Source organism: Festucalex cinctus, chromosome 6 (assembly GCF_051991245.1).
Source record: "Festucalex cinctus isolate MCC-2025b chromosome 6, RoL_Fcin_1.0, whole genome shotgun sequence".
NCBI lineage: Eukaryota > Metazoa > Chordata > Actinopteri > Syngnathiformes > Syngnathidae > Festucalex > Festucalex cinctus.
The window spans coordinates 5,504,579-5,515,713 of NC_135416.1; the positions used below are offsets into that span (position 1 = coordinate 5,504,579).

General features: G+C 39.1%; 1 protein-coding gene across 2 annotated transcripts; it reads left to right on the top strand.

Moving 5' to 3' along the window:
- Positions 1 to 924: 924 nt before the first annotated feature.
- Positions 925 to 11,121, top strand: ppm1kb (protein phosphatase, Mg2+/Mn2+ dependent 1Kb). 2 transcript variants are annotated; one of them, XM_077524366.1, is made up of 7 exons: positions 925 to 1,092; positions 1,873 to 2,402; positions 3,208 to 3,308; positions 6,329 to 6,494; positions 7,548 to 7,692; positions 8,528 to 8,662; positions 8,748 to 11,121. In XM_077524366.1, exons 2-7 carry the CDS (start codon positions 1,933 to 1,935, stop codon positions 8,955 to 8,957), a joined length of 1,227 nt encoding a protein of 408 aa, XP_077380492.1. In that variant the 5' UTR covers positions 925 to 1,092; positions 1,873 to 1,932; the 3' UTR covers positions 8,958 to 11,121. The 2 variants fall into 2 exon arrangements, with proteins under 2 accessions (XP_077380492.1, XP_077380493.1); XM_077524367.1 differs by having other exon boundaries at positions 8,826 to 11,121.
- Positions 11,122 to 11,135: the final 14 nt, after the last annotated feature.

Sequence of the window (11,135 nt, forward strand, 5' to 3'; positions counted from 1 at the left end):
TTAGACCAACGTTTTTGTCACCTGACCTCTACAGAAAAAAAAAAGTTCAGTGGTCAATAGCGAATTGATGGTAATACATCATTTAGAAAATATAGAATTGTTATTACATTTCCTCTTTAATTTTTTTTCCAAAAAAAAAATAAAATAAAATTTTTGTTTGTCAGATAAAACAATATTTGCGGAATGTTCCAGAGACGGCTGTATAGTTATATTTTTTTGCATCAAATCTCAATGATCCCGCATGACATAGGCCTAACTCCCAAAATAAATCTGCCAAGGGAAGATCGTGTGATGTAACAGGTTGATGTTGATGTTATTACATCTAATCCACGCAACTAGTAACACTGTACACAATAATATAAGCTTTTAAACCCCTTTTCGTGTCTTTATTTAAACTGCAGTAGAAGGGAGTGTGATATGATTGAAAAATAAAACCAAAGGTATACAAAACTACTGTTTGTTTGCATAGGACTCAAGTGCGTGTGGACAACCTTTTTATGTAACTTGTGTGTGAGTGTGACAACACATTTTAAATCACCACTGTCCACCAGGCATTTCGTACTTTGCTAACAGTGGAGGGAAACGGCGATAATAACAATAAGAGAAATAAATTAAAAAATAAAATAAGGGGGGCGAGGGATGGTTAAGGCGACGCTAAGCTCGTACGGGCAATGCCCCTACCAACATGGCCGCCACACGAATAAAGTTAAATCTTCGTTTGTAGTATTGACACTGGAGTAGTAAACAGAAGAATTTAGGTCACCTGCTTCTGTCTGAGTTGTTGCTTGCCTCCTAGTGGCTACCCACACAAGCTACTGATTGCTGATTGGTCGTTTTTAGCGGTCATCTGCACTCATAACGACCAATCAATTGCGTTGTATGAGGGGCGTCTTTAGAGGAGTCGCGGTTTTTAGCCTTCTGATTGGCTGGATTCCTTCTATTACCTTGTTTAACAACATTGCGTTACACAAGCTAACAAGAGAAGGGAAGAGGAGTGTCGTTCGCCAGCACGCGTAAACCATTCATCAGGGCCACAAAATAAGCGTCTTACGGTGAATAAAACAAGATTGCTGTATCAAAAATCCATCTAAGGTATGGTTATTCAGTGGTGCTGTTTATTTTGAGAACAAACCGCCGAAGCTAGCTAGTCGGCTAACTAGTGCTAACGATAAGATATATGCTAGTTACGCAGTAAGACAGAAATGCACAGAACTGACACATTTGTCGCTTTTTAATGTACTAAATATATTCTTCACTGCAAGCATTACATAACAAAGGTGGAGAACATACGTGATACGAAAGGGGATATGGTACTTTCAATATATCAAGTAGCCAGCTAATATTCGTCGAATAACTTGGTCACACGTCGTCACCACCAACATATTAAAACACCTTGAATTGAATTGAAACGTGTGAGATGTAACCATTAAAGCTGGCTTAAAAAATAACACCGTGGGTAATTGGTTATTATAAATATATACTATACATTATATTTATTTGCTGTTATTTTGTAAGTAGTTTGTGCTTAAGCTAAAGTCAAAGCAATAAAACATGACTTTGACACCATCTTCTCTCATTGCCATGGAGATATGTTCAAGTGAGTTGAGAAGTTTCCTTTTGTCTCATCCCAGGTGTTTCCTATGGCAATTGGAAACTACTATTATGTGTAATAAATCTGATTTTGCTTATTGTCATACAGGTTAATTTAATGCATTTGTTAAAAAATACATGGGAAGAGGGTCTTAGGAAAAAACTGGCACAATAAATCGTAATCTCAATATTGAGTAAAAAAAATAGTTTTCAAAATTATTTGAGCTCTACTGTGCGAGTAAATATCAAGTCAAATGATTAATAGGTCTCCTGTTTGTCCAGTGTTTAGTGATCGCATCCCACGATATCCAGTGCTTCTCTGGTATTCCTGCTGTAAGGGTGATGTCAATCGCCTTTCTCGCCCGCCTGGCAAGGTTCAATTGGCCCCATGTTGGACGCAGCAGCCTTCCCCAAATGGGCCTGGCGCCCCTCCCGTTGAAGCAGGACATCGCCCTTCACTCCACCACCCCCAAGAGGCAGATCCACACCCCATCGGAAAACCGCCACAGCGGCACGCGCTTCGACGCCGACAGCAGCGGGCGCCCCACCACCTGGGACTCGTTCGGCATCTGGGACAATCGCATCGACGAGCCCATCCTGCTGCCGTCCAGCATCCGCTACGGCAAGCCCATTCCCAAGGTCAGCCTGTCCAACGTGGGCTGCGCCTCGCTCATCGGGCAGCGCAAGGAGAACGAGGACCGCTTCCAGCTCTCCCAGATGACCGACAGCATCATCTACTTTGCCGTGTTTGACGGTCACGGCGGGCCGGAAGCGGCGGATTTCTGTCACCGATACTTGGAGACTTTTATCAAGTAAGGATGTGGTTTGATTGGGTTCACCTACAGAGAGTCGATTATCTGTTAGAGGTCCGTTTTCAGTCGACATCATGTCATTTGTTTCTTCTTGGGTCGGTGTCAAAATGTTTGGCAACTGTTTGCTCCAGAATTCTCCAACGTTGTAAACGTTAGCTTTTCACCATTCACTATTGTTTGTTCATGGTGTCTGAAGCAATCACGGCACGTGAGAGATTCTCAGGTCATCAGGGCCATATAATTGGTGTGAAAATTATTATTTACTGTGGATATAAAAAGTTGCTGTTCAAATATTTTGTGATGTAAAAATAATTAGACCAAGATAAAAATAATAATAATAATAATAATAATAATAATAATTTCAATGCTTTCTTCCACCATTAATCTATAATCTGTAGAATTCAATTGAAAAAAAAATTCAAATGTAGTTTCACAAGTGTCCAATAAAGTTTCTTTACATATGATGTCCAAGGGGCTGCCATAAAGGTAATTTTCAAAGCACCTTTCACACATCCTGTTAAAACCAAACGTGTGAAAGACGCAGACATGGAATAGAGTGAGTGAGGGGATTTCCAACGGCTCTTCCGCTGAAGTTTAACTCAACTAGTCAACTCAGTTCTCCCACCCTGTTTTTGTAGGATGTTTTCATGGAAGAGGCTACTTTGCCAGCATTTATTTACTAATCCGGCGTACGACAAACACAGGCGAGGCTAATATTTGAGGAATTTATTTTGAGAGGAATGTTCACAAGGAATTCATAGTTGATCTCTGTGCACATAAACGTTTGTTTGTTTTGTCGTTGCAGGGATCTTGTGGCCGACGAGGACAATCTGGAGCTGGTTTTAACGCAAGCCTTCCTGGAAGTAGACAAAGCTTTAGCCGAGCATTTGCAGCGCTCCTCAGATGGTAGGTTGAAGAAAAATATTATTGGTCTTTTCAACTTGAGTTTCGTCATACACAATGATATGCTTATTTTTGTTGTTGTTGGGTTTAGCGACATGGAGCTGTCATTTAAAACGGAAGTTATCTAACAAAAGAACAAAAGATGCTAAACCCAACAAATGGCGGAGCACACTAATGTCTGCTTTTGGCATCTAACGAGATGAGTGACACGCTGAAATGACAAACCACAGTGAATGCAGCGGGTGCTCGCTTTATGACAGTCCCACCATACGAGATTAAGGACCTGAATTTCTACGATTCAAAATGGCGCGCACTAAGTTGCGTCTTCACTAACAGTTCAGTTTAGAATGTTTAAAAAAATAAATAAAAAAATCATCTCCTTCACAACTTCCTTAAAACCTGTTGTACTTCCGCGGGCACAGTGGTTTACCGGTACTTGTTTTTTCCTTTTTTTATGACAGCTTGGAATGTCAAAATGCCACCTAAAAAGTTACGAGTTCCTTTTCCATCATAACCAGCTGGTAAATTTGCTCCAAATCAAAGCTTGACCTGCATCCTGGAATCAATCATTCTATCATTGTTGTTGTTGTTGTTGTTATTATTATTATTATTATTATTATTATTATTATTATTATTATTACCAGTTCATCAGCCCATGTCAAAACTGAGAACCCGCTGCATTTTTATTGGCGACAGTTGTTTAAAATAAAAAAATATTGGAGATTGAACAGCATTTTGCTGTTCCTCTAAACAATGGCTTTAGATGTGAACCATTATACGCTCTGTCCTTGGTAGGGTAGAATCTAATTTTAATCTCATGGGCATCACAACACTTTTCCTTTGGGAAGTATTTCATCCTCGGAAAGAAATGTGAGTAATTTACTCTTTGGTTATTAGGGACAATCTAAATTCAAGTAATAAGGGTTTTTCCACACCCACATTTAGCAGTGTCTCTCAGTGTTATCAGTGTTAGTACACAGGCACCCTCTAGTGGCATGCAAAGGTCCTAAATTTTAAAACTTCCTAATGTTACAGTGGCATAAATCTTTTTTTTGGGGGGGATCCAGTACAGTATATTTGTTAAGTATAGTTGAGTTGTTTTTAATTAAGTAGACTCAACTTGTAACTTGTATCTAATATTCAGGTACACATTTTGATTGACTGACTGATTTGATTGATTTATTGGACATATAAACATAACAAAAATATAAAAAGTTAAAAAGTTGTATAGATAGTGGGTCCAATTCTTATTTAGTTTATGTGCCATGTATTTTAATTGAATCATTTTCCTGTATTTAAGTGTTCGAACTGCATAAAGCTTAAATAACATCAAATATAGTTTTAGGAATAAAACCTCTGCCTCGGTTTCAGTGAACTTCTTGACGTAATATGCTTACGTACTTTATAAATGGTTATAGCGGGCAAAGTCAATTTTTTAAGGTGCTACTTGGTGTAAAAAAAAAAAAAAGTTTGACAATCATCAATCTACATCATCCAGTGCATGCAAATGAGTATTCCCGTGAAACAAATTCAGTATTTCAACGTAACCCAACTGTGTTTGTTTAGGCTAATGTTAACAACACGAGTTGACGTGGCACCCACGGGGGGGCCGCGCTGTGTGAAATGTCCCAATATGCCTGTGTGTGTGTGTGCATGTTATCTACGGCAGCTGCGGACCCAGCTCAGAGCTGGAGGCCCTTGGCACCAATGTGGATGACGAGGGGCTAGATATTGAAGGAGAGAGAGTCCAGCGGGTCCTAAATCCTGGACTTCTGGAAGGTTCCCTATCTTTCTCTCACTCCCCTCTCCCGCTCTCTCTCTCTCTCTCTCCATCTCGATTCTCTCTCTAGCTCTCTCTCTCTTATCTTAACGAGTGTTTGCGAGAGCTTCTTGTGAGAGCGCGCGTCCGTTTGAGAACGTCTGTTGTCACCTCTCTGCCAGCAAAACTCCACACACGACGCAGCATGTCTAATGTGCACAATTGGCCTGGGAACAAGCTGCTCTTGCAGAGCTCAAGTTCAGTGGTCATGCATTCAAAACATGTCGTTGCTGTCCAACTGGCAAGCCCGTCAGACCGCGTCACTCAGTCAGTGGAAGCCATTTTCGGAAAAGCAAGAGTGGAAGCCATTTTATGGCATTTTGCCATCTATCTATCTATCAAGAATATTTTCAAAGCCTCATACATTTCACCAAATAACTTGCAAATCACGTTGCGTTACGTGAAGTTGAATAACTAAATTAATGTAATAATAAATACAGATGCATTTGTGTTTAAGCTTGAAAGTTACGTTTTGCCATTCACGATCTGTCTCCGACTTCCCACATTCCTTGAATGTAGCATAAGAGGGTGTGCACACTTGTGCAGCCACATTATTTCAGATCGAGCTTTAATAAAAGTATATCAATGAGGTAAAGGTTAAAGGTCACATTATTAGTGAAAAATTCTGAAATGATATTTTAGTCTCATTTTTGTATCTCACAAAAATCTGGCATTTGATCACGGGTGTGTAGACTTTTTATATCCACGTTATGCCCCTTTAAAAATGAACTTCCAGCTAGTTGAACAGCAACGAAATGTGTAAATGACTAACACAGTTTGAGAAAATTCAATTATCTTTTCTTTTTCTTTTTTTTGCTGCTGCTGGTGTAAACTGTAAAAAAAACAAAAAAAACATCAACATCTGAATGCATTTGTATTAGTTGACTTTGTATGTGATTGTTTAGTTATCAAATGTTAAGTGCTATTTGAGATGTACATTTCACTGAACACACTCAACTGTTCAAAGTGCATGTGCAACAGTCCCCCCTCCCCCTCTTCCTTCATTGACAATTGTATTATCTACTCCATGACACCCTCGCCCATCCCTGTCTTCATGTCTGTGTGTTGTGTGTGTTGTGTGTGTGTGTGTGTGTGTGCGTGCTCGACATATCCGTCATCCATCCTGTGGTTGTTCTTGTGCACACCTGCGAAGCGTCCACTTCCGCCTCTCACGCCTGGCCCTCCTCCGTTAATGTCTCTGTAGCGCCCGGGGTGAACGCGGGCACCACCGCCACCGTGGCGCTGCTGAGGGACGGCATCGAGCTGGTGGTGGCCAGCGTGGGCGACAGCCGCGCCATGCTGTGCCGCAAGGGCAAGGCGCTCAAGCTCACCGTGGACCACACGCCCGAGAGGAAGGACGAGAAGGAGAGGCGAGTGTGAAAATGCTCCGAAAAAGTTTGGAGTTCGCTGTACTCGGCTTGTTTTTTTGTTTTTTTTGTACTACGTATAGCAGGGATCTGCAACTTACAGGGATACTTGACTCATTGATAATTTTCAGCAGTGAAAAGTGAATATTTTGTCCAGAATGAATTTGTTAACTTTATTATTTTTCATGTACAATTAATAAAATCGACTGATGATGACATCACCTGTGCTGAAGAAATAAGTAACAGCCAATCATAGCTCACCTGTTTTCTGGGTTTGGTCAGTAAACTGAGTCATGATTGGTCGTTCCCTACTTCCTCAGCACAGGTGATGTCATCATCAGTCGACAGCAAGTAGAAAAATTCAAGTTAATTTTGAGTTAAAGTCCCTTTAACACAACTGTTTGTTTTTTTTTAACGCGTGACAAAAAAATCATTGGTTTCTTCCCCCCAGAAAAATAAAACACAAGAAAAAATAATTGTTGAAAAAAAATCCACAAATATTATTGCATCAAAAAATAACCCCCCCCCCAAAAAAAATAATAATAATAAAAAATTAAATAAATAAATAAATATTATTCATTAAGGGCCAACTCGTAGGCTGCCATTTGCCCTCAGAACATCCTTTGTTATTAACTCATTCAAAGCAAAAAACGAATAAACATGTTTTTTTTTAATACTTTGTCCTTCACTCCCAAAAACGGATTTACACGTTTTTTATGCAAGCGCTGACAGAAGGCTTTGATGCAGCTTCTGACATGAAGAGATAGCTTAAAGCAACAGTAGTTATTACAAAAAAAACGGCCAGCGGGTGGCCATAGAGTATGAGAGATCAGCCAGGGCCATGAACAAGCTCTTTTTGTCAAGTGTATATCTTAATGCTAATTGCTGTAAAACGGAAACAGATAGTTTTTTGGGTAGGTTCCATGTTTTTATATTAATAGAACACAATATTCTGTGGCCTTGCAAAATCAGTCAAAATCCAACCCAAGGGGGGTTGCTTCAGTGAAAATGTCTGGGAGTGAATGAGTTAACGTGCCTTCATAACTGTCTGCTTAGGATCAAGAGGAGCGGAGGCTTCATCACCTGGAACAGTTTGGGGCAATCCAACGTCAATGGCAGGCTGGCCATGACGCGAAGCATCGGGGACTTTGACTTGAAGGGCACGGGAGTCATTGCCGAGCCAGAGACAAAGAGAGTCGTGGTATGTTGATGAATGTTGTTATGAGGTGAAACACCTCTCGGTTAGTTGTGGCCGTATTATAATTCCTGGCCAAGGAGAAGAACCATAGTCTGTCACTTGGGGTCAATAATGGTTGGGTTAGCTGTGTGTGCCTTTTAATTATTTTTTTTCTGACTGCATTTATAAAGTGCGGAAGTATATTGCATTCAAAAAAAAAAAGATTTTCTGACTATTTTTTTCGGGGAGCTTTGTTTTTTGTTTTTATTTTCTGTTTTTCTGAATATTTTTTTCTGTTTAACCGAATAGGAAAATAGAAAAATTACTCAGAAAAACAGCACCAGCTTCTTCTGAGTAATTTTTTTCATTTTTTTATTTTTTTTTATTTTTTTTATATTTATTTATTTATTTTTAAATAATTTTTCTCCCATTTTTCTTACATTTTTTTATTCTGTTTTCTGATTAATTTTTCCTAATTTTTCTGAATAATTTCGTCACCCTATTTTTCTGAATATTTTTTTTGACAGAAAAAAAACAGAAAAAATAGTACACAAAAAATACAAAGCTCCACCCAAAAAAAATTGGTTAGAAAAACAGTTTTGAGTGAATGCAATACGCTTCTGTAACAGCGTAAAAAGAAAAGAAAAATACGGTAATAATAATACTACACCAACATGATAGAATAACTTTCAATACAGTAGTACAAAGTCACCTCTAGGTGGTGCCAAACTATAATTCATCCATCCATCCCTCCATCCATAATAGCTCAACAGCTCTTCTTCATTAGTGTGAGCTGTAGTCTATACAGCAGCTACATGGGTGCATCCAAAATGCTATGAGGTCTTCTTTGCCCCACCAGCTGAGCCCCGTGCACGATTCCTTCCTGGCGCTGACCACCGACGGCATCAACTTCATCATGAACAGCCAGGAGATCTGCAACGTCATCAACCAGTGCCACGACCCAAAGGAGGCGGCGCAGCGCATCTCTGAGCAGGTACGAGCCGACGTGGCCTCGACCCGGTCGCCTTCTTTGGAGATTTCAATCCGATCGTTTGGTTCTTAACAAAGCCCGTCTGTAGTTTCAAAATTGCGGTGTGGCCCCACAACACGCACTCCTTCACACGACTTGTAAACGACCTTGGCGTGTCCTCCGGCAGGCTCTGCAGTACGGCTCGGAGGACAACAGCACCATCATCGTGGTGCCCTTTGGCGCCTGGGGCAAGCACACCAGCTCGGACACCAGCTTCTCCTTCAGTCGAAGCTTCGTGTCGAGCGGGCGCTGGGCGTAGCGGCGGGTTGCTGGGGGGAAGGGGCGTGGTCAAACGTGCAATAGTCGATAGCGTTTGTTTGTGAAAAAAAAAAAAAAAGACGTGAGACAACTGCTGCGCGAGCAATCGCGCAATCAACAAAAATGCACTAAAAAAAAGTCTTGACAAACATTCTTAGCCTTTGAGCGTTTTGCTGCTAACCGCTAAGAAGTATTCGACTAGCTAGTGGGTGGGGGGTTGTTAGCGCTTACATTGGGAACGCAGTTGTACCTCCTACTGTGAAGTCGGAATTGAACAAAGATTTTACTTTATGTCGCACTCGACAAAAGCAGTTTCTAATATTACAATACAATACAAAGTCCACAATTACTATTAAAAAAAAAAAAAAAAAAGTTTTAGAAAGTGGAACTCAAGTAAAAATAAAATTTTTAAATAATATATTCAATGCAGTACCACTATCCTAAAAACGGTATTCTTATTAATTTTGCATATGTGGGATGCGAATTAAGCAGCAAAATCCACCCATTTTTTTTCCCATCTTTTTTTCCATTTTGTCTAATTTGGAGAAAAAAAAATATTTTACAGGAAATAAAGTTGTAAGTTACAAGAAAAAGGTTGTACTTTTACAGAAAATAAAATTTTAAAACCTCAAAAAAAAGTTGCTTGAGAAAAATTATGATTTTTCATTTGAAGAGGAAAATATAATTTTAAGAAAAATAAAATGGTTCTATTACAAATATTGTGGAAACAATATTTTATGTGAAAAATGATACGTTGTAATATTAAAAGAAAAATGGTTGTAAGTTGTAATTTTATGTCAATAAAATGTCCTATACTATGACAAAAACAATTCATTTTACACAAGAAATATAGCTGGAATTTTAGGAGATTAAATTTGTAACCTAACAAGAAAAAGTCATTCTTCTGCAAAAATAATCACATGAATATTCAAAAATTTGACTTTGTATTTTTTTTCCTGGCATCAGAGCAAATTTATAAAAAGAGAAAATAAAGGAACGGAATCATCAAGCCAAAGTCAGCTGCACGTTCGGCAGCGAGCCATCCAAGTTAATTTCATTTCATTTTGTTTTCACAATTTATTTTTTTACGCTTGCCTAAATTCTCGTAACATCTTTAAAAATAAATGATGAATTTTATGACGGCAATAGGTTGACTCTGAAATATGGCATGTGTCAGGTCGGACTTTGGAGGTTCTGACTGTTGCTGTTGGCAGCACTTAACATTTGCACTTGAAGAAAAATCAATTTGGATGACTTTTTCATTTTGAAACGAGTCAACGTCGTCCATTTTTCAGACTGTTAAGGAAAGAGGGTGTGTCGTTGACTCCACGTTTGGGATTTGTGGTGTACATAACTGTAGAAGCTCGTGGAACTCAAGCAAGGGTGGGCAACCTTTTTCGGGTCAGGGGCCATTTGAGGGACGCTAATATATTGGAAGCATGTTGACATAACTTCACTTATTTATTTCAAATCAACTTTTCATCTTGAAATGAATAAAAATGCCATTAAGCTGTTCTTAGACAAAAAAAAAAAAATCAAGTGTCGTATATGGCGTAGGTTGCCCACCCATGCACTTCTTCCAGGATTGTTACCAAAAATGGTTTGTACATTTGCCTATAGGAATCATTTGCACAGTCTAGCTAGCGGGTCAAAGATGTGAATGAAGAGCATGTTTTTTTTTTTTTTTTGCCAGAATGTTCTTTTGGGCCCCAATGAGTGAACCTGACATTTGTAAACATATACCTATATATATTTTTTGCTTATATTCTGTGATCACAATCAAATGTTTCATCAAGATGGAGTGAGAGCGGCGCTGATGTATTCAGGGTACAGAAATGTACAGCTTAGGTTGTGTAAATAGGAGATATTTATGCACAAATGTTGATTTTTATTGTCTATAACAAGTCAAGCACACGCCGAGTTGTAATTTAGCAACATGCATCCATCCACGTTTGTAAATATTGTTCACCATGGGAAACAACGCAACCTCATTTCAAACCCACTCATCTGTGAACGACACTGTTTCTCTTCGTTGCCTTTTATATCGAACTAACTACTACATCATTGTTATACGTATGTGGAATGTATACTCGGGACGTACTGTACATAGTTGGACATGTATTGTGTTTCACAGCAATGACTTCATTAAATATGTGCTCCTGGAAGTGTACTAAAAGTT

What these genes read in the sequence shown, in the direction of transcription:
- ppm1kb (XM_077524366.1), top strand. Translation starts at nt 1,933, where the DNA reads ATGTCAATCGCCTTTCTCGCCCGCCTGGCAAGGTTCAATTGGCCCCAT. An exon ending in TACTTGGAGACTTTTATCAA is followed by an intron (nt 2,403 to 3,207) that starts GTAAGGATGTGG and finishes TTGTCGTTGCAG; the next exon opens with GGATCTTGTGGCCGACGAGG. An exon ending in CGCAGCGCATCTCTGAGCAG is followed by an intron (nt 8,663 to 8,747) that starts GTACGAGCCGAC and finishes GCCCGTCTGTAG; the next exon opens with TTTCAAAATTGCGGTGTGGC.